This window comes from Mus pahari, chromosome 15, assembly GCF_900095145.1.
Source record: "Mus pahari chromosome 15, PAHARI_EIJ_v1.1, whole genome shotgun sequence".
NCBI lineage: Eukaryota > Metazoa > Chordata > Mammalia > Rodentia > Muridae > Mus > Mus pahari.
This window is the reverse complement of record NC_034604.1, coordinates 52,799,961-52,821,462: the sequence shown is the minus strand read 5'-3', so window position 1 is coordinate 52,821,462 and position 21,502 is coordinate 52,799,961. Positions and strand designations below refer to the sequence as shown.

General features: G+C 39.1%; 1 protein-coding gene across 1 annotated transcript in view; it reads right to left on the bottom strand.

The window, feature by feature from the left end:
• Adamts19 (ADAM metallopeptidase with thrombospondin type 1 motif 19) overlaps window positions 1-21,502 on the bottom strand; it is a 196,553-nt gene that overhangs the window by 135,901 nt on the left and 39,150 nt on the right. The window contains exons 3-6 of the mRNA XM_021214717.1: window positions 14,386-14,551; window positions 5,137-5,309; window positions 3,665-3,748; window positions 2,782-2,939 (exon numbers count right to left, since the gene is read on the bottom strand). Coding sequence (XP_021070376.1) covers window positions 2,782-2,939; window positions 3,665-3,748; window positions 5,137-5,309; window positions 14,386-14,551 — 581 coding nt within the window. The remainder of the gene's footprint in view (window positions 1-2,781; window positions 2,940-3,664; window positions 3,749-5,136; window positions 5,310-14,385; window positions 14,552-21,502) is intronic.

Sequence of the window (21,502 nt, the reverse complement as noted above, 5' to 3'; positions counted from 1 at the left end):
GGAAGGAAGGAAAGAAAGAAAGAAAGAAAGAAAGAAAGAAAGAAAGAAAGAAAGAAAGAAAGAAAGAAAGAAAGAAAGAAAGAAAGAAAGATGGAAAGACAGAAAGAAAGAAAGAAAGAAAGATGGAAAGACAGACAGACAGACAGACTGACTGACTGACTGACTGACTGACTAGTAAATTTTGTCTTGTACTGGGAAGAGAAAGAAGCCTGAGTGGATGTAACAGCTATTGTAGTAATTGGGCCTGAAACAATGGAAAGTGGAAACTAACATCCAGATCTTGGTAGATTCTTGCACTCATTTAAGCAAGGGTGGAGTGCAGGCTTCAATTCACAATAAAATGTGAAAAATCTGGTAATGATGATAAATAGTTTTAAAATTGAAGCAACTGAATTCTGAAAAATATGTAGGTCTATTGGAGGTATTCATCTGAAGTGGTATAGATTCGATAGCTAATGAAAACTGTCATGAAGTGAGAAAGATGAATGAAGCATGGTGATCAAGAAGGTAAGATCAATGATTTCATAAATGCTGGATCATGATCTTATACTTATTAGTGGGCTTGATGAAGACTTCTTAGTCAAATAGATCCATTAGTCAAATAACAGTAGATCCATTCACTTGTCAATAGATTGGGGATATTTGTCTTTAGCACATTCAAGAATATGTTTTCGGTAAAGCTTGTATTTTGTGGCTATTGTTAAATATATAAAATTTGATCTAGGGTATTTGATACATGGATGCTTAATCTAAAAACAAATGTGCAGTTCAAAATGTTTAATTTACCATTTTTTAGTACACTTTTTATCTTTCTCAATTTTTACTAGTTCCTGGAGAGAGTTGTCCAATGTGTTTGGATCATCTTCACCCCTACTGCTCTTTCCAGATCCACCTCACTGCCTACAAAGAGTAGCCTGCATTTCCTTATAGCAACAGAAAGATGAATAACACAGCCAGTTTCTTGTGCTGCTATTACTGATATTTTCTATTTGAGAGGTTAGTTCTCCACATGTTCAGTATGATTTTATTTCTCTGTGCGATTCTCAAGCATCTACGGTTGCACCTTTTATTTTTCAGTCTACCGCCCTGTACTAATTAGTATTATATAACTTTAAGGGATGTGGTTATGCATTTTTCATAATGGAGTTCTAAATAGATTATCTTCTGAGTATTCAATTATGTTGGTGAGTTTCTTAAAAATTGCTGTTCGGGGTTGTATAAGTCTATTTCCAGACAGTTTATTTTAAAGAGTACATTTAGGTTTTCCATTGCTGTCAAGATTTTTTTTTTTTACATTTTGTTTAAAGGTGTATACATGTCTCTGTTCTATTGCTGCAGAGAGACACCATGACCAAACCAATGTTATAAAGGAAGGAGCTTGGGAAGTTTAGTTTGTTTTCTGTTTTTGTTTTTGTCTTCCATGCCCCCTGTGGAGGATCTACCAAAATCCCAAAGGATTTCCCTACCCCCTTCCCATCCCCCCTCACCCCTCCACCTCCGCCCTGTAAATGGGGAGAACTCAGTCTCCACTAAACATCAAGGAGTGTGCTGGGTCAGAACAAATCCTTCTGGGTAACCACTCTGATGAGCAGAGCCTTTGTGCTTTTCTCAGGTAAACCCTGAGAGTTATGAGAAGGTGTGAGTAAATGGCCTCACTCTTTCAGTCTGACTCCACCCAGTTAGTACCATGTCTTTAAAAATCTGAACTCCATGGCAATAACACTCTGGGAAACATGGGACAGGATCATTCTACACAGATGACCGGCCCACCATACTTCTCGGCAGCTTTTCGTGCACAGAGCTCCGTTCTCCGGTATCCTCAGAGACCCTCCAATGGTCTCCCGAGATCCTGGCTGCTCTATCAGTTGAGAGATTGTCTTCAAAGAGCTGGGTTGGCTGTGGGGCTTCCCTGGAAGAGGTTCCTTCTTCTAGGGATTCTACTCCAGTGACTTCAAACTGTTGGCACCTAAACTTTCCAGTTTCGTGGCTGTTAAGCACAGAAGTCTGGTGCCAGTTACGTTCACTCACTCGGTGAAAGTCTACACATGTTCCTTCATGCAGTTTTTCTATATGAAAAGTTTATTAATGGTTGTTGTATATAATTGATAGAAACTACGACTAATTACATGGGTTTATTTCAGACAAATCATAGTGTTTCTACTGATACAGTATGAAATTTTGATAAATGTTATGACCTAAAATTAAATCACTGCCACACAATGAATTCTTGTCCATTTTTGTTATCTGTACAGACACAGGACATACTGTGCACTGTTCCCTGTTTTCAAAGCTACAAGCTCTCCTTCCTCCCCTTCCTCCCGCATTCCAAATATTTTTGCTAAGTGCATTCACAAAGCAACTCACAGTTAATTAGCCAGAGATAGAACAGAAAGTCTTTTCTCAGATGGGCCCAGTAAAATTACACGTTACTGAACACTACTTATGAACTTACTTATGGTGACATCCAAAACATATAGAATACACTCATAGTACTTAATTCCTCCCAAAACTCTCCTTTGTTTTAAGATATTCTCTCATAAGTGGCTATATCTCTGATATCACTGATTCTGACTGATTTATTTTAATTAACAAATGTTTTGTCAACAGAGCATCCATCCAACAGTAAGCTTCAGAAAGATCGATGATGATAAACAGGATGGAGAAGACTAGAATCATTATGCCAAGAAATCATGGAACAAAAGCATTGTATCGAGGAAGGATGGAATTTGCAACAGAGATGTTGAATTAAGAGCGTGATTTAATTGGCTTTGGAAAGGTTACCTTGTTATAAGAATAGCTGCATCCAGCGACGCAGTATCCTCTCCCCAGCTGGTCGACATCTCCAAATGTACATCATTCTTCCTGCCAAACTCTTCATGCTGCCACTTACAAAAACTCTCCAGCATTTTCTCTCCATGGTGCCCAATATACAGATCTGCCTACAACAGAGGCCGCCTTCATTTTTCAGACAGATTATTATCAGATATGGCTAATTAGTGAATCAATTCATTAATCCTAAGGCAACCTCCCAAATGACGACTGCCAACTGCTGGATACAGCATTAATTAGAACGTGTAAGGCAATTAGTCCTAATTCATCCTGAGCTCACGCAAACTACAACATGAAACAAACAAACTTGAACTTTGTGAAAGTGTAATAATGACTTAGTGGATGTAGAGTTAACATGAAAATCAAAGAGTCATAATGAAATACTTAAACCTCTGATCTTTTAGGCTTGGAAAATAGATTTTTCTGCAATTTATATATAGACGTGGCATTTAATTAGTGCTTTTTAATTAGCCAGAATGATGCCATAAAGTGCTCACCATTTCAGTTGCAATACAGATAAGAAAATAAATACCTTCAACACATGTGTTTAAATAATAGAATAAAGCTGTCGTTTAAAATGCCTTAAAATTACATTTTGGAAAGTTAGAATTTGTTGTTAGGATCCTTGGAAACTAAGAACATTCCATTTTTCAAATAAAATTGAGGGATTAACCCAAACCAAGGGCCAGTTTTATGTATACTTTGAGTGATTCAGTGGATATTTTTGGATTTTTAAGTCAATAAAAGAATATCCCTAAAATACCCTTCACTTAAAAGCGCCCAAATACAATTTCCCATCCACTTATAACTAAATAAAAACTCAAAGCGTTCTTACTGGTGTTTCATAGAGAAGAATGAGCTTTATCACACGAAGGTTGATCTGCACACCCAGACTCTTGTGTTGGAAAAGGTTAAAAACCTAAAAGCCAATAAAAATTAGAATTTCTATAACTAAATGAAGACAGGCTCATTTTTGCTCAAGGCTAAACAGAAAAAAATTCTCAACTTAGTATAAAAACCTTCTTTTAATAGTTGGTAGGCAACACAATTTTTTTAACATAGTATCTAAGTCTTTTTTTTTATTAGATATTTTCTTCATTTACATTTCAAATGCTATCCCAAAAGTCCCCTTTACCCTCCCCTGACCCTGCTCCCCAACCCAGCCACTCCCACTTCCTGGCCCTGGCATTCCCCTGTACTGGGGCATATGATCTTCACAAGACCAAGGGCCTCTCCTCCCATTGATGGCTGACTAGGCCATCCTCTGCTACACATGCAACGAGAGACATAAGCTCTGGGGGGGAAGGGGGGGAGGGGTATTGGTTAGTTCATATTGTTGTTCCTCCTATAGGGTTGCAGACCCCTTCAGCTCAGTATCTAAGTCTTTATGTTTCTTTTTAACTTAAATTTTATTTAATATGTATTATAAAATGTATGACTAAGGCAGCAAAATCAAACTTCTACAGATCTTTGTACAGGGATGAGGCTGGCTCAGGCCAAGGCTAGTAAAGTCTCAGAATGCAGATAAAGATAGGCAGAAGGGACAGAAGTCAGACAAACTGTCCACTGGGAGAAAGGTCAAGTGTCAGTAAAATCTACTCTCAGTTAATAGTTCCATTTACTCTTCTGTGAAAACAACTCTTTATTAGCATTTTCTAGTTCTTCCTGAAGGGAAGTGCAGGAGTAAAATATGTCAAAGGATTACTATGTTGATAATCATCCCTAGTACTCTAGATAAAAAAAAAAAAAAATGTATTTTCTCCACCTCAGAAGTCAGCAACCATACTTACTTTCCTGGGCATCCGCCTGTTTAAATTGTATCTAGAACACAGTAGGTCCTTTTCATCACCTGGAACCACATTGTTATTTAAAATTGCATACATGCTTGAGTTAAGTGGGTTTTGACAAATATTCCTTTTTATTACACCCTATAATCACTCCATATGCTGCAGTATTGCTAATAATATTAAGGTCTTACAAAGAAAGAAAAAGGGAGAACCAGGGAGAGAGGAACGAGGGAATAACAGAAATGAACAGCTTTGCATCTCAAAATTAACAACACATTTTTTTTTTTAAGGTAAAGCAATATCTGAAAGGCCTTTTGCTATTTCACTGAAGACTGATCAGTTTGATGTACCTAGGGCATCAAATTGCTATCTCATATTAATCAAAGAAAGGGATGAATTAATTTTCAAAGAACCAGAGGCCCTATGTTCAATGTCCAATGTTACAAAACAGAAGTCCTTTAGGCTGGATTCTATTTAGAGTTTTGTTGACAACCTTCCATGCATCCTAAGGTTCACCTACCATATTAAGGATTGTCAGAATGAATCTCCTGGCTGCATCTGCTCCATGGTAGGAAACCATTGCAGGGTCTGCAACTACTACAGTCTCGATGTTGTATTCCTGGGATAATTTGTAGGAATACCGCTTTTCTCGCCTGGTGTCTGCTATGTTTTTAGACCTTGGTCTTCCTTTATCTGCAATAGAGAATGGGTATTTCAATACATCTATTAAAGTGATCATTCACGACAGACATCAACACCAAGCAAAATCCTACAAGACGGTATCTCAGAGGGCTGTGGAGTAGTGCTCAGATGTATCGCTTCTGCTGTATTAAGGTACTTTTGTCTTCTAGTCCTGCTCCATAGCCCCACCTGTAAAGCGAATTTAAAATATAATCTTCTTCCTAAAGTTATTGATGACTTATGCATATAAAACTTAGACCAGTAAAATTTCTAACAAAGCATCAATGTGAAATATAATAAACAAAAAAATGTTAGTGATTTTGTAACCCAGTTGACAAAAGAAATGTCTGCTTGTTAAAAAAAAGTACTCAAAACAACTGTTCTGCACATTCTGGGGAAATGGCTCTGATTAATAAATCATCGTGAATGAGATGCAAGGCTTTGACTCCACCTCGTATGGAGTGGATATAAAAGTTAGATCACAAGGTGATGGTGATCCCTCCAATGTTCCTAAATTAGAATGGCAACTGAACACATGTTATTTTTATGATGATGATGATAAAATATTAACCATTGCTTTTTATAAAATCATGCTAAGGATGAGACAGAGAGAAAAGAGTGCACCCAAATGGAAGAAGACATTTGCCATGTGTTTCCAGATGACATAAACAAAGAGAAATTCTAATTCAATTAAGAAAAAATAACCAAACTGAAACACAGACAAAAGACTTGAATAGGTGCTGGTCAAACTCTAAAACCTCTAAAGGACTAATTTATGTACAAAAAAAGCCTCAACCAAGCATTTCAAAGTCAAAACACAAAGCCTAATGAAAAAGAAGCAAAATCTGTACAGTGAGTAAAATTATAGAGATGTAACAGTGAATGCTCATAGGATTGGAGGAAAACTGTCCATCCTCATTATGTAGTGTGTTTTCAAAACGGCTACATAATATCAAAGAAAATGGCTGATTGCAATTTCGGTGTCTGTCCTCACGCTTCCAAAGGTTTTACCGATATCATAGTCAACAATACAAGAGACACTGGTGTCGAACTGGGCATAAACACTCTGAAAGACTGATTATCATGGTCTACAAACATGAAATTATGCATACGCAATGATCATGCCTCAAACACCTCCATCAGAAAAAGCACAAACTATGTGCAAGTCATTTGGAATAGCAGCCTTAATAGTTCACATGGCCGTCTACACTTCAGCCAGTTACTCAATGAAACCAGAGGGACACTGGATAAAATGGAAAGAAAACAACTGCCATAAAATGAAATCTAGGGAGGCAAGGAGGCGTAATATTTTTGCGTACTGTGTGAAGATTATATGTGTGTGATTCATAGGCTAATTAATCCCTCTGCCCCCATATCTGGTTGCAATGCTTAGTCTAAGGAGCTCTGATATCAATGATTGTAGACATTGATCCCCATTAATTCTCTGTCAATAAAAACTGACCAGCCAATAACTGAGCAGAAGAAAGAATAGGTTGGGAATTGTGCTAGCCAGGGGTAGGAGAGAGGAGAAGGAAGGAGGGAGGGAGGGAGGGAGGGAGGGAGGGAGGGAGGGAGGGGAAAGAATCACAGTGAGGAAGTGGTCCAGGTTTGGCCCAGCGAGCCAGACCAATGCTCAAATGCAGCCATCTCTGGGATTTTGGCTGGGAGGTAGCTAGGTTAGTTCAGAGGATTAGAATAGATTATTAACTGTCCAGTTATTGTGTTGTTGTAATAATTATCAAATAAATCTTATAGTCTCTGTCTGATTCATTTGGGACCTGGCCAGGGATAAAGAAAAACTGCCACTTTTAAAAATGTGTTTACAGAGGACTCTCAAAAAACATGCTATATTGTAAAAAGAAGCCAATTATAAAAGAATAGGTAGGTTGAGGCCGTTTGTGGACTTGTAAGTCCTGGAGCTAGAAATCAGGATGTTGATGATAGGGTAGGAGTGTGCCCAACTGAGATGTATGAGTGGTACAAGGATTTTCTGTATCCAGTTCAGTGGTGGCTCACAGGTAGCACCATATAACTTCCTTATTCATGTGCTGCTACAGTGATGTTTGTGAACTAACAGCTGTACTGAGGTATCACTGACCGTGCCAAAAAGTGTGCAGGTATTTTTGTGCACCACGTAATAAACTTTTGTAAGTATCAGCGGTCCTATAATCACCTTTCCAAACCATAGCTCAAATCAGTTACCACTTGGGGGCAGAGAATGTGGGGACACTGGATGATGTCTCAGATCTTGCCCTGGCTCTCTGAGAACTTCTGAACTATTTACGGAGTTGGAGATACAAACACTATCTCATTCAAACCACTATACTTTACTATGGCAGCTTAGAGCCGTCCTGGACGTACTAGCACGGTCTCTTACTGCCCTCAAAAGGGTGCCTCTTGTGAAGTATTCATTACAAACTCTCATATCTATGACTTGTTCCGCTCTCGTGGCTGTCTGTATCCATCACCACACAAAGAGCTCCCAAAGAGGACAGAGTGTTTCCCTCACATAAAACCCGCCAAAATGTAAGTATTACCAGTTTATACAGAGATCTGCTTTCATGGCCTACTGGTAGCCCCGTGAGACATTTTAGGGATTTTGAATATTGAAGGTGAGCGTGGCCAGATGGTTAGTCAATTCATCTTTTAACAAGTTCTCTTTGCACTGAACCGAGAATTCTGACTTATCCTAAAACAACTGATTTTCATGTAGCATTTTAAAGCTTTATAACATTTAGTCAACAGACCATTCCTCTCTTCTCCTCATCACCCAGGGGTCGCTCTTTCCATCAGTGCTGGCTCCTTCACTGTTAGGAGGCTGTGTGCTACTGTTCTGTCTTTGACTCTCCTTTCAAAGGGGACATCCTTATTACTGACTTATGCAAGCTGCCAAAGACAAATTAATAAGTCTAACCCAGCTGTGACATCTATGATCCACAATGACCAGCTCAGCAAGAAATTCGCAAGGGTACAATAGTGACATTTATTTATTAGGGGTAACCTAGAGCTGTCTAATTGAACATAAGGAACACTCAATAGGACAGAATCCATTCCTTTTTTTTTTAAATTTAATTTTATTTGTAATTCATTTTTTACACTCCATATTCCATTCTCTGCCCCCCCACCACCACCCTCCGACTGCTCCACATCCCACACCTCCTCCCCATCCCACCCCATCTCCACATGGATGCCCTCCAGACCCCACCCCACCTGACCTCTAAACTCCCTGGAGCCTCTAGCCTCCTGAGGGCTAGGTGCATCATCTCTGAATAAACACACACCGGGAAGTCCTCTATTGTATGTGTGTTGGGGGCCTCATATCAGCTGGTGTATGCTGTCTGTTTGATGGTCCAGTGTTTGAGAGATCTTGGGGGTCCAGATTAATTAAGTTTGCTGGTCCTCCTACAGGATCACCCTTCTCCTCAGGTTCTTTCAGCCTTCCCTAATTCAACAACAGGGGTCAGCCACTTCTGACCATTGGTTGGGTGCAAACATCTGCATCTGACTCTTTCAGCTGCTTGTTGGGTCTTTTGGAGGGCAGTCATGATAGGCCCCTTTTTGTGAACACTGTATAGCCTCAGTCATAGTGTCAGGCCTTGGGACCTCCCCTTGAGCTGGATGCCACTTTGGGGCTGTCACTGGACCTTCTTTTCCTCAGGCTCCTCTCCATTTCTATCTCTGTAATTTTTTCGGACAGAGACAATTATGCTAATATTACACAGGCCAACTACCAATGACTGACGAGTCAGAGAATCTTGAGGAGATTGCCACTCTCCAAAGCCAGGACACCTCCTAACCACACTCTAGTGACGTTTAGGACTACATACAAGAGGAGCTTTCATCTTTTATTAATGAAGCTCCTTTTTGCAGCAGAGGACAAGCATCACAGAACTTAATGCTTCAACTGGTTTAAAGCCACAACTGGTTAAAACGCAGAGATCAATTCACTATGTGATACCCAGCTAGAATGGATACATCGACAACACAACCCCTATGCCTGTGGCTGAGGATACACTACAAACCAAGTGAAAAAGAAAGGTTGTAAGAGCCAGAGAACCAGGATGCAAGCTATAAGGTAGTAAATATGAATAAATAAATATATATTGGATATATACACTATGCATATGTGTATATGTATACATGAAAATGTGATTGTATATAAGGGAAACGGTACCTATTAATTAAACCTCAATAATATGAAATATCAAATAAGACCTGCATAATGACAATACCAGTTGATATGATAGCGTGGATGTTTCTCAAAACATCTCACAAAATCTTACCCCTAGATGGAGAGATACATGCAATTAGTGTTCCCCAAGAGAGGGGAACAGTATTATCCTTGGATAAGTCCACTGATTCTATCTCAGTGGTCAGCCTTAACACATTTGCATATGAGCAACACTAAATGAATTCAGCATATTCTATTTATATATGCATAGTATATATGTGTGTTTGTGAGCATGTGCATGCGTGTACATATATTTGTATGTAAAAATACTAAAGAAGAGCAGGTCATGAAGTTTAGGTGGGGATATGGAAAGAATGGAAAGGGGAGAGAGACATATAGAAATTATGTGAATAGAGTACACCTGTGTTTTTGTTAATTTTGCTTCTTCAAGAGGGGCTTCCCCAACGAGGAGTGAATCACTTACTAAGGTGATTTCAGATGAATCTTCTCTGCATTTTAACTGACCAAATAAAGACTAGAGGCTGCTATTGGGCTGTGGAAAGAAAAAGTGAGGCTGGGAGTTTTAGAGAGGGGGTGAGAAAGGAAGGAGGGGACGGAGATGAAGAGAGGGAGGAGAGAGAGGAAGACAGAGGAACAGGAGGTAGAAGGAAGATGGGGCAGAACCACATGGCCTGGAGGAGCCACAAACAGCAAGGGATCTCATAGCTGGGGACGCAGTAGTGTAGTGGCATACCTGCCCAATCTAGGCAAACAGTTTATAAAATAACTGAGCTGTGTGTTCTTTGCATGGGCTTATTGGAGATGGAGATTTACTGCAACACTCTTGTGTAGAATTCTAAATAATAATAATAATAATAATAATAATAACAATACGACGTGTCATCTGAATAGTAGGAATGTGGTTGTAAAAAAATAATATAATCAGCGCAAGACAAATAATCCATAATCCATGTATGTGATGATTTGTATGTGCTTGGCCCAGGGAGTGGCACTATTTGAAGGTGTAGCCTTGTTTGAGTAGGTGTGTCACTATGGACACGGGCTTTAAGGCCCTGCTCCTACCTGTTTGGAAGCCAGTCTTCCACTAGCAGCCTTCAGATGAAGATGCTGAACTTTCAGTCCTGCCTGCACCATGCCTGCCTAGATCTGCCTTGCTCCTGCCTTGACAATAATGGACTGAACCTCTGAGCCTATAAGCCAGNCCCAATTAAATGTTGTCCTTATAAGAGTTGCCTTGGTCACGGTGTCTGTTCACAGCCATAAAACCCTAAGACAGAAGTTGGTCCCGGGAACTGGAGTATTGCTGTGATGGACCCTACCGTGCTTTTTGTTTGAAAGAATGTGGATTTGGGGAATTTGGGTTTGGAAAGAAGTGGTATCGTTTAAGTGGGACTTAGTGGGCCATCCTAGTAGGAATATGGAAGACTATTCCTGAGAGTGATTTGAACTGTGCAGACCTGATCCAAGAAGTTTCAGTAAAGAATTCAATATGTGGCCTGGAGATTGTTTTTGTGGGATTTTGGTGAAGAATGTGGCAACACTTTGCCCTTGTCTCAAAAGTCTGCCTGAGACTAAGGTGAAGAGACTCAGATTAATTGCATTGACAAAGGAAGTCTCAAAAATGACCATCATAGACTCCATACCCTGGTTAAGTCTCATTCAGAGCATTTTAAACAAGTGTAGCAAGCTGAGAAAGGAAAAATATAAAATATATGGTTTGAGTATTAAATGGGCACCAGGAAGTAAAATGGAGCTGAGTCCTGTGTTCAAAGAGATAACAAATTAAGGGAGTGGACCTTGGAGTAGGATCCTACCCAGCTACATTGAGATCCAGGCATAGCAGTACACACCTTTAATCCCAGGAGATAAAGCCAAGCAGTTCTTCTCCCAAGGCCAGCATGGGACAGAGCAAGTTCCAGGTGAAAAAGCTTAAATCCAGGCATTGTAGTACACATCTTTAATCCCATGAGACAGGCACACAGAGCTCTGAGTTCAAGGTCAATCTACACAGCAAGTCCCAGGAAAGCCAAGCTTAGGCAGAGAGGGAGTTGGAAACAAAAAGCTGGTAATAGAATAAGGGGTGCCATTTTCCAGCCCTGGCAAGCAGTAGAACACGGCAGCTTCAGCCACTCGACTCCGGCTTTAGAGTGAAAAATAGAATGGACTACTGGGACAATTGATGCTGATTATCTGGAGTTAAGAATTAGTGGTGATTAAGAAGAGACCAGCATCACTGAGATGTAATAATCTTCGGGGCAGTGTTTTCTAAGAGCACACAAAAAACTGTGTTTCAGAGACAGCCAAGGTTATACCTCATGCGGCAGCTGTACTTGGTAAAATGTTTAAGAATCACCCAGGTGGTACTGGTTTTGAAGGTCTGAAGGGGTCATAGAGAGCAGCTGAGGCTTGGCATTGTGAGAGGCCATGAAAGGTCCTTGGTGAAGGTAGAGCCACAGTTCTAGTCGATGGCCCAGGACTGAAGAGGCCATGCAAAGAAGCTGAGGCTTGGCACCATGAAGAGAGCCTATGAGAGGCTGTTGGTAAGGCCTAGTTGCAGCAGAAGACCCCAGTGTATTGGAGATGGCAGTGCCATGGGATGATCACCAAGAACAGCAGCAGCAGTACAGGAGATTAACCTAAGCTTAGAATGCTATGGAGGGCAGAGCTGGAGAAGTGACACCAGCCCTTTGGAGGAGCCCAGAAGATCATGTGTGGATCCCAGCCACTGAAACAAGAAGCTGTAATATTGAAGTTGCCTTTGAGACCCCAAGATGTTTGAGACGCCAGAGTCTGCTGAAGAAAGCTGCTAACAGGGAGAGGAGTGTGATTGTTTGTATATGCTCGGCCCAGGGAGTGGCACTATTTGGAGGTGTAGCCTTGATGGAGTAGGTATGCCACTGTGGGTGTGGGCTTTAAGACTGTACTCTTAGCTGCCTGGAAGTAGTCTTTCACTAGCAGCCTTCAGATGAAGATGTAGAACTCTCAGCTCCTCCTGCATCATCCCTGCCTGGATGCTGCCTTGCTACTGCCTTGACAATAACATACGGAACCTCTGAACCTGTAAGCCAGCACCAATTAAATGTTGTCTGTATAAGAGTTGCCTTGGTCACGGTGTCTGTTTAGAGCTGTAAAACCCTAAAGAAGACAACGTATGACATTTACATGAGGGAAAGGGGTAACACAGAGACCAAGTTAAAATAAATCTTAAAATTCTATTTTGTTAAGAATATTGTAACATTACCCAAGCCTAAGTCAAGTTATTGTGTTAATGTGTAGGCTGGAAGTACAAAGTAAAATGCAGCAATGAATACAGTACATATAAAGAAAATAAATACATTTCATATGTAGCTAATTTCAAAATACTTTCCACACACAGAGCTCTCCAATATAGGTAAGCCCAACCAGTCATCTGATTGCTGACAGCTTTCTGTCCTTGCATGCAAATGTTTTATCCAAATAGGTCAATATATTATGCATATTATATGTACTACGTAATATATATCAGGAACATTGTGAAGAATGTTTGCCAAATATGAATCATGCGTTTATGCTTTATTAACCTATTAAAATCAAGGACGCTGTTGACTCTGTCTCGGTGAACAGTGGTACACAAAGCCTGCACTGTGTCCCTCATTAATTTGATTAAAGGCTGGAGCTCATCAGGGTGCAGCAGTTAAATGGTGCAGATTCTCAGGGTTCCTTATACATCGCAAACTTCTTAAACAGCCTATCTCAAAGTTACCACTGCTATTGTTTCTACTTTCAAATACTAAATGAGTTCTCCTTTTGTTCGTCATGCTGTAACTTGTGTTTGCTTTTGCTCTGCACTCCTTTTGAATTAACAGGTCCTAAACAGGGAAGAAGCTTAGTCTTATACAACATGGTCTTATCTGATACACTGAATCAGACAATAACAATCTCCCCAAACCACAAAAGATCTTTTCATACAGTGTATGAATTTTCACAAAACAAACCTCCTACACAATGTATTTCATATTTTCCCCTACATCTGAACAAGCACCCGAGAGAGCTGTGGTCTCTGCAAATATTACTTACTCTCACATTTCATAAACCCAGCCTCAAATATCACAGTCGATTTTAGAATTTATATCCTGTACATTAACTACATTAACACTTAAATTCGAACCTATAAGTCTAATTTTAAACTCATTACACTGAAAATTCTTTAAACTCATTACACTGAAAAATCCTTAAACTCATATCTTCTTACATTATAATAAAAAACATTTCTCGACGTAGGGACTACTTATTAAAATGCCCACATCAAATGTCTGAGAGACCCGTCTCAGGAGGCAATTTTATTCTGATGTTGGCTGTGGTACCATTCCGTCTTCTTTTTATTCTTGCAAATATGACAAATTTCTGCCTAAAGGTCACAGAATTGTAAACAAACAAATAAAACCACATTATTATACCTGTGACATCACAGATTAAACATGATGGGAAGTTGATGGTTGGAATGTTTATGAGTTCTAAAAGTCCTATATTAAGAGTATACTCTTCCAGAGGTGGATTAAGTAAAGCTTTGAGCTCACAGTATTCACTCAGAAGTCTGGAACTCTTGTCAGTCATTATTACTGTGCCATGCAAAACAGAAGAAAGACTTCCCAGTTCAAGAACATGGTAAAGTAGGTCCTGTGCTGGCCTTTGAAGAATTTTAGAATTTCCATCTTTTGATATTAAAATACAGTGCCACATCAAAACCCCGACTAGTAAACCTATCATAGCTAATTGTTATTAAGCACATTGGATTCCATTTTAATAGCAAATAAATTAAGAGACAGAGGGGAAGGTGAGTGCATACTGGGAGAGGTGGGTATGGAAAGGCAGGGACAGCATTTCAAAGAATTCACTTCATAGTACAGGAAGAGTTACCTGAAATGACACCACAGTGATGGTGGTGAACAGCTGAACTCTCTGTGACGTTTTCCTCTGTGGACCTTTTCTGCCTGTATAAACGGTGTGGGTGACCTATGATGGCCATTGTATCATTGAATGGCTCAATGAATATGAAGTCCTCATTGAGTTGTATAAAGCCCATCTGGAACACATAACACACACAGAGACAAAAAAAAAAAAAAGAGAGAGAGAGAGATGTAAGAAATACCATTGAGAAATTGCTTTTCAGATTCCACACCCACACTCTATTTTCTTTAACAAATGTGCACACGAACTCTTTGCAAAGCTATTTTTTTGCAGCCCCACTAGGAAGCCAGCCACCTTCTCATAGTATGACTTCATCTTGATGCACTTACTGCACTAGCATGAACTCCATTTAGTTAGCCTGAGCCTGTGTGGGTGGGAGGCAGAACGCCAGTAACAGATGCACAGTAAAAATTCTGGAATGTTAAAGACTGACTTTGAGAGACCCATGGGGTCACTAACATGAACAACGTGTCCAGCGACAGCAGGCAGTTTTTAATTGCAGGCACCACACAGGCCAACTTCTTGACAACCTCAACTTAGTGAAGTAATCTGTGTAAAATATTGAGGCCAATGACGAGGCACAGCATTGAAATTAACATAGAAAATGTCTTAAACTCTGCACGAAACACTTTTAGAAACTTTTCAGAATGAATCAGAACTTTATCACGTTACCTTCAAGTACAAATTTCATGTCATCGAGTTTTAGACATCTCATTGGGCCTGTAAACGTAAACACTGTAAAAATATAGTTGGGATCAATACAAATGATCAGTTTGTATTTTTGTTATACATTGAGGCTAAGCCTCAGCACTTGTGTTCCCTTCCTGAAATATAAACCCCAGAAGCCCATAAACAACCACCAAACCCAGACTCTATTGCAGATACCAACAAGAGCTTGCTGACAGGAGCCTGATATAGCTGTCTCCTGAGAGGCTCTGCCAGTGCCTGACAAATACAGAAGTGGGTGGAGCACAGGGTCCCCAATGAAGGAGCTAGAGAAAGGACCTAAGGAGCTGAAGGGGTTTGCAGCCCCAAAGGAGGACCAACAATATGAACTAACCAGTAGCACCTTATCAAACCATTTAAACCACCCATCAAAGAAAACACATCGTGGGACTCATGGCTCTAGCTGCATATGAAGCAAAGTATGGCTTAGTCAGTCATCAATGGGAGGAGAGGCCCTTGGTCCTGTGAAGGCTCCCCATTATAGGGGAATGCCAGGGCCAGGAAGCAGGAGTGGGTTGCTGAGTAGGGGGAGGGGGGGATAGGGGATTTTTCAGAGGGGAAAATAGGAAAGAGAATAACATTTGAAATGTAAATATAGAAAATATCTAATAAAAAAGATGAAAAAAGACATATAAACTGCATTATAACTAGGAAAATACTCCACATAGAACTGTCAGAAGTTGGCCTTTTCAACATTTATTATTTAAGTCTAAACCCCAACCTATAAATAACATATATTTAATAATGTTAACATTTTAGCAGGCAATTTTTATAGAAATCACTTTCCTGAAATATGAATTATTTAACCCAATTCTATTTATATAATGTTTTTAATTCAGCCTCATATAACCCCATGAAATGGATGGACCATTTTAATTTGGTGGACATATATAGGTAGCATAATAATTTCTTCAGAAAGAGCAATCTTTCCAAACAGGAGATTAGTAAAAACTACATTTCCTCTGAAAACCAACTGCATTTTCCTTAGAAGACCATGCAATATGTTTTAAAACAGTACATATGTGTTGTTTTAAAATATTCATGGCCTTTTCTCTAGTAGATAGCAAAAGATCAACTACATATTATTTAGTTATCAAATATACTTAATTCAGTGACTAAAAGTCTGTATCTACTTTCTCCATTTTTGCAGCTAATAACTTCAAATGTAATTTTTACTTCATTATTAGAGGGCATTAAATGTTCTATCAAGAAACATGAACAGGACAGCCAGGGCTATACAGAGAAACCCTGTCTCGAAAAACAAAAAAACAAAACAAAACAAAAAAAGAAACATGAAGTGATAAGTATATACTACTTTGTTTTACTCTTTATCAAATCCCCACCGTAAGATACTCCAGAGTAAATAAAAGTCCTAGCGAGTTTTGAGTAATTCAGACAATTAATAAAATTCCGAAGAATTATTACACAATCATGCCACCTCTCTCTGTCCTTTCTACTGAAGCCAGATTTACCATCCCCAAAACACTAAGAGTAAATTTTTTATCTAATAAGCCTTTAGAATGTATGTGTATATATAAAAATACATACATACATACACACACACACACATCTTCATTTGAATTTAAAAGTAATTACATGGACTCAAATTTTTTCCTTGGTCATTTTGAGGATAAATAGAGAGTACAAAGTAAAAATATACAACTTAATACATTTTGATATAGGCCACCTGTACAAAATAAGACTCAGTGGTGTTGAATTAGAAACTGATGCGCATGATGAAGTGGGTAAGTGCTATGCTTGGGTCATAGGTTCATGTAGCATCCTGATTCACTCACACTTTTCAGCCAGCAATGACATTGCAACCGATGAATGAGTCATGATGTTACACATCTCATGCAAAAGTGCCAAGTTCACTTAAATTCTGAGTTCATAATGTAAGACACTCTCAACAGACTCTAAACTGCTAAATTCATAACAGTGAGCCCTAAAATATTAAGCTACATGTAGTATCATATAAAATCTAATGATCCCTTGAATAGATTCTACAATTTTGAAGTGCCATGACTTATTACTACCAATGGGGTTGTAATAAAGATGTTGTGAATTCACACCCGTGCACACACGCCCACAGTAACAGGGGTATTTGAAAACACAGGGAATGTCCTTGTCCTGGGGTCTGCTACAGATTAAATACTCGATACCTGCTCCCTGATATTTTTATTCCAATAATTACAACACATGTACTGAATATAATTAACCAAACTGCATTTCTTGTTCCTCAATCAGCACACTAAGTATAGCTTGAAATATATATATATATATATATATATATATATATATATATATATATATATATATATTCTGTTAAATTTTGTTTTCCTAAGGATTAGAAATATATAGACTCCCCTGGGACATTAAAACTATATCTAAAGACTTTTTTTAAAAAAAAATGGGCACTTTAAAAAGGGGAAAAATGTTAGAATAATTCGAAGCGTGACTCATCCGCTCAATGCACACCTACAGCCTAAGTACTGTGTGCCAGACCTTGCCCCCTCTGAGGCACATTTAACACCAAATGTCAGACTGAGGACTTTCCATGAGAGCCTGGAAACCTATACCACAACACACAAATATTACAGCTTTTGTCTGTATCATTCAAAATACCAGCTTAGATTAAACCTCGGGTTTTCTGTGTCCTCAGAGAGAGGTTCTTATTAGTACTTGTTTTTCTACTAGCAACATAGATTGCTTTATCTGCACTGTGGTTTTACAAGCTGTGAAAAACTACAAACCCCTATTAACCTCTCTGTACAGGGCTCCAGTGTTCAGCAGACTTTCCTTTAGTGCTAGCATAGAAGGAAATGAAGAAAAGAAAAAAAAAAAACAAAAAAAAGTATGAAATGACAGCATGGTATGCGGCTGTGTGGCCATCACTTCTGTCCTTGCCAAAATTACTTTGAAATGCTGTAGAATAATATCAGATAATGGATTTAAGACTTGACGTGGTTCCTATCTTTATTTCTGCTGTAACGTCTACTTATTGTGGATTATTTGATTTCATGATTTACGAAGTTCGGGGGAATGAGTCCTATTACTCAATAAAATGCTTGCCCCACAAGTGCTGGTGGCTGGCTTTGAACCACAGAACCCACTTAAAAAACTCTGCACTGATGATCCCTGGGGAGGCAGAGAAACGTGGATTCTTAGAGGGCTTAATGGCCCCCCAACCCTGCCCAGTTGGCCAGTTCCAAACCATTGAGAAACCCTAGTTAAAAAAAAAAAAAATAGTAGAGACTGGGCATATTGTTTGGGGATAAAGTTCCTGGCCTGTAAGCAGGAGTCACCTGAAACTGGATTCCTCAGCATCTATGTAAAAGGCTGTGGTTGTAGCTCTTGCCTACACAACGCTAGAGAAAAGCTTCCCATTGCGAAGGATGTGTGATAGGTGTATCCTGGGAGCCGGCTGGCCAGTTTGCCTTGTTGAATCTGTGAGCCCTAAGTTCAGACCCTACCTCAGAAACCGGGGAGAGCAATAGAGGTGCTGAACTGTGGCTTATACACACCTATTTTAAAATACACACACACACACACACACACACACACGCACATGCATACACATATATGCACTTGCAACCTAGATAGCCTTGAGGTTGTTTTCTGATCTCTACATACATGTATAATTATATACATGCCTCTACACACATACACACACACACACACACATTTATATACACATGTATATATGTATATATATATATACAGCCCACACAAAAATAAAACACATTTTTAAAAAGAATTTCAGGTTTTCTTCAGTTGAACATTGCTTATGTGAAAATCAGTTGTTATTTCTTTTATGCTGGTGTCTTATGGTCAGGTCTTGTTTTGTAAGCTGGTGCCGATATGGGTCTCCATTCAGGTATATCCATACTGCTCCTGGCAACCCACAGGCCCACTCTAATTACATCTAGAACATTAATCTGGCCAATGGTCATTGCTGTATAAACATGGCTGCTTCAGTGAATTAAGTGTAACTGTTCCACTTGTTCAAATGAATATGAAGCTCCTTAAGAGATGAACAGATGTTATTAAGCATGCAGAACTCACTAAAAACGTACATGGCCCAGAAGCAGTGTGGCACTGTCTGCCCACCATGGGTGATTTAACCTCCCTTGCCACTTCTCTCCTGGCTACTCGCTAGCCCCACTCTTTCATGCCTCCTCCTCATTCTTCCTTGGTTCCTCCTTGCACTTTTCTTTATTTCTGGGTGAAATTTCAGTGAATCTGTTGAATTTGTTGACACTTTATGGCAAACATGGAGTAGTTACATATTACATGGTAAGCATACGGTTTTGTGAGAGCATGTCAGTAAAATGTGCTCTAGCAATCCCACTATTGAGAATGAAGGAAATGAAATGAGTCAGAGAGATATGTGTACTCCTATGCTCATTGGAGTATTGTTTATACCTGTGAGTCTAACTATACATCCACACAAGAAGGAATAAAGAAAACTTGGTGTGTATGCGGTAAACATTAATGGGCCTCAAAAAGAAGAAAATTCAGTTTTTAGCAAATTTCATGAATCAAAGGGAGTTTGCGTTAAGTTAAAGAATAGAACAGAATATACAAATTACAAACACTAATTAGCTTGATTTACCCTTTCTTAACTATTATATGAAGTAATTTTATACATATATATATATATATATATGAATTAAAAGAGTTGGGGATGATGAGATAAAGTCGTGATAATTTCAGGATATACGAAGGGTATAGACAAAGAGGATTTGGATAATAATGCATTGAGGCTGTTGCTCTTGAGGTGAAGCACGAGGAGATGAGGGATATGTTACAGATTACAGGTGACAAGTCAAAAAAGTGCCTGATTGAGAGAGAAATGAGGAAATGCATTTCAAAATTTAAGTCCACCCACAAAAGTGTGTGTGTGTGTGTGTGCATGTGTGTGTGTGTGCGCGCGCATATGCACATGCATGCTCACATACACACGTGTAAGAAAATAAGTTAAACATTATCTCATTTTAAGAAATATTATCTACCAATTTTATGAATGGTATGTATGATACAACTTACAAATAATAATAAAACACACAATACAATAAATTCCTTATCAACCGTTGACTTTCACAGAGTACTTTTTTCAGTATTTGTTGAGCTCTTATAATTAACAAACATGGATAAATCCAATAGGAATTTTGATTAATTTTTAATTTATATTATTACTTGAGATGAAAGTGAAAGACACCAAACTAGACTAGCGTTAATTTCATGACTCTATTAAATCAACGAAACAATACAACAAACCATGAGGCATGCAGATTTCTGTGGTGTAAATATTCCTCCAATGACAAAATTTAAACTACCAATGTGATATAATTGAATCCGACATAATTGAGTATGAAAGAAACTAATAGACCTTATATATCATTTTTACCATCTAAGATGTAAGATCCATGCCTCCTAAACTCATATATTTAAATAACAAAATATTTGGAAATAAATAACAAAAATATTTAGAAATAATACATTATATGTGCATATTTAGAAGTGTAATAATTTATTGAGTTTAGAAATTCAATTCTTATTTTGTTAAATATATTTATTCACTTTACATCCTGATTGCAGCCTCCTACCTTCATTCCCCCTCCCAGTCCCACACTCACACTCCATCCCCATCACTACTGGCCTCCCCATGGATACTAACCCACCCTGGCACATCAAGTAGAAGGATTAAGTGTATCCTCTTACACTGAGGCCAGACAAAGCTGCCCAGTTAGGGAAAGAGATCCAAAAGCAGGCAACAGAGTCAGTGACAGTCCCCTGTTCCAATTGTTAGGGGACCCACAAGAAGACCAAGCTGCACATCTGCTACATACGTGTATAGGGCCAAGGTCTAGCCCACACATGCTCTTGGGTTGGTGGTTCAGAGTGATCCCATATGAGCCCTGGATAGTTGACTCTGAGGGTCTTCTTGTGGAGTCCTTGACCCCTCTGGCTCTCTCAATCCTTCCCCTCACTAGTTCACAAGACTCCTTGAGCTCCACCTAATGTGTGTGTCTGTGGGGCTCTGCCTCTGCCTCCATCAGCTGATGGATGAAGCCTCTCAGGAGACAGTTAAGCTAGACTCCTGGTTAGATGTTCCTGAGGCTGGCAGGCCTCCATAGGAAGGCAGGCTGGTAGAGCTGGGGTCCAGACTGTGGCGCTCAGGGGAGAGGTGAGTGCCCAGCTTATCTCTGATGGCTGTCAAAGCATTATATCTTAAAATGTGAGTACAAAACATGGCTTAGCCACAATTATAGTCTGCTTAAATGGTATTTTGCTATAATTAGAATCTGAAGTGTTTTCATGTATTCCTTATCCATAT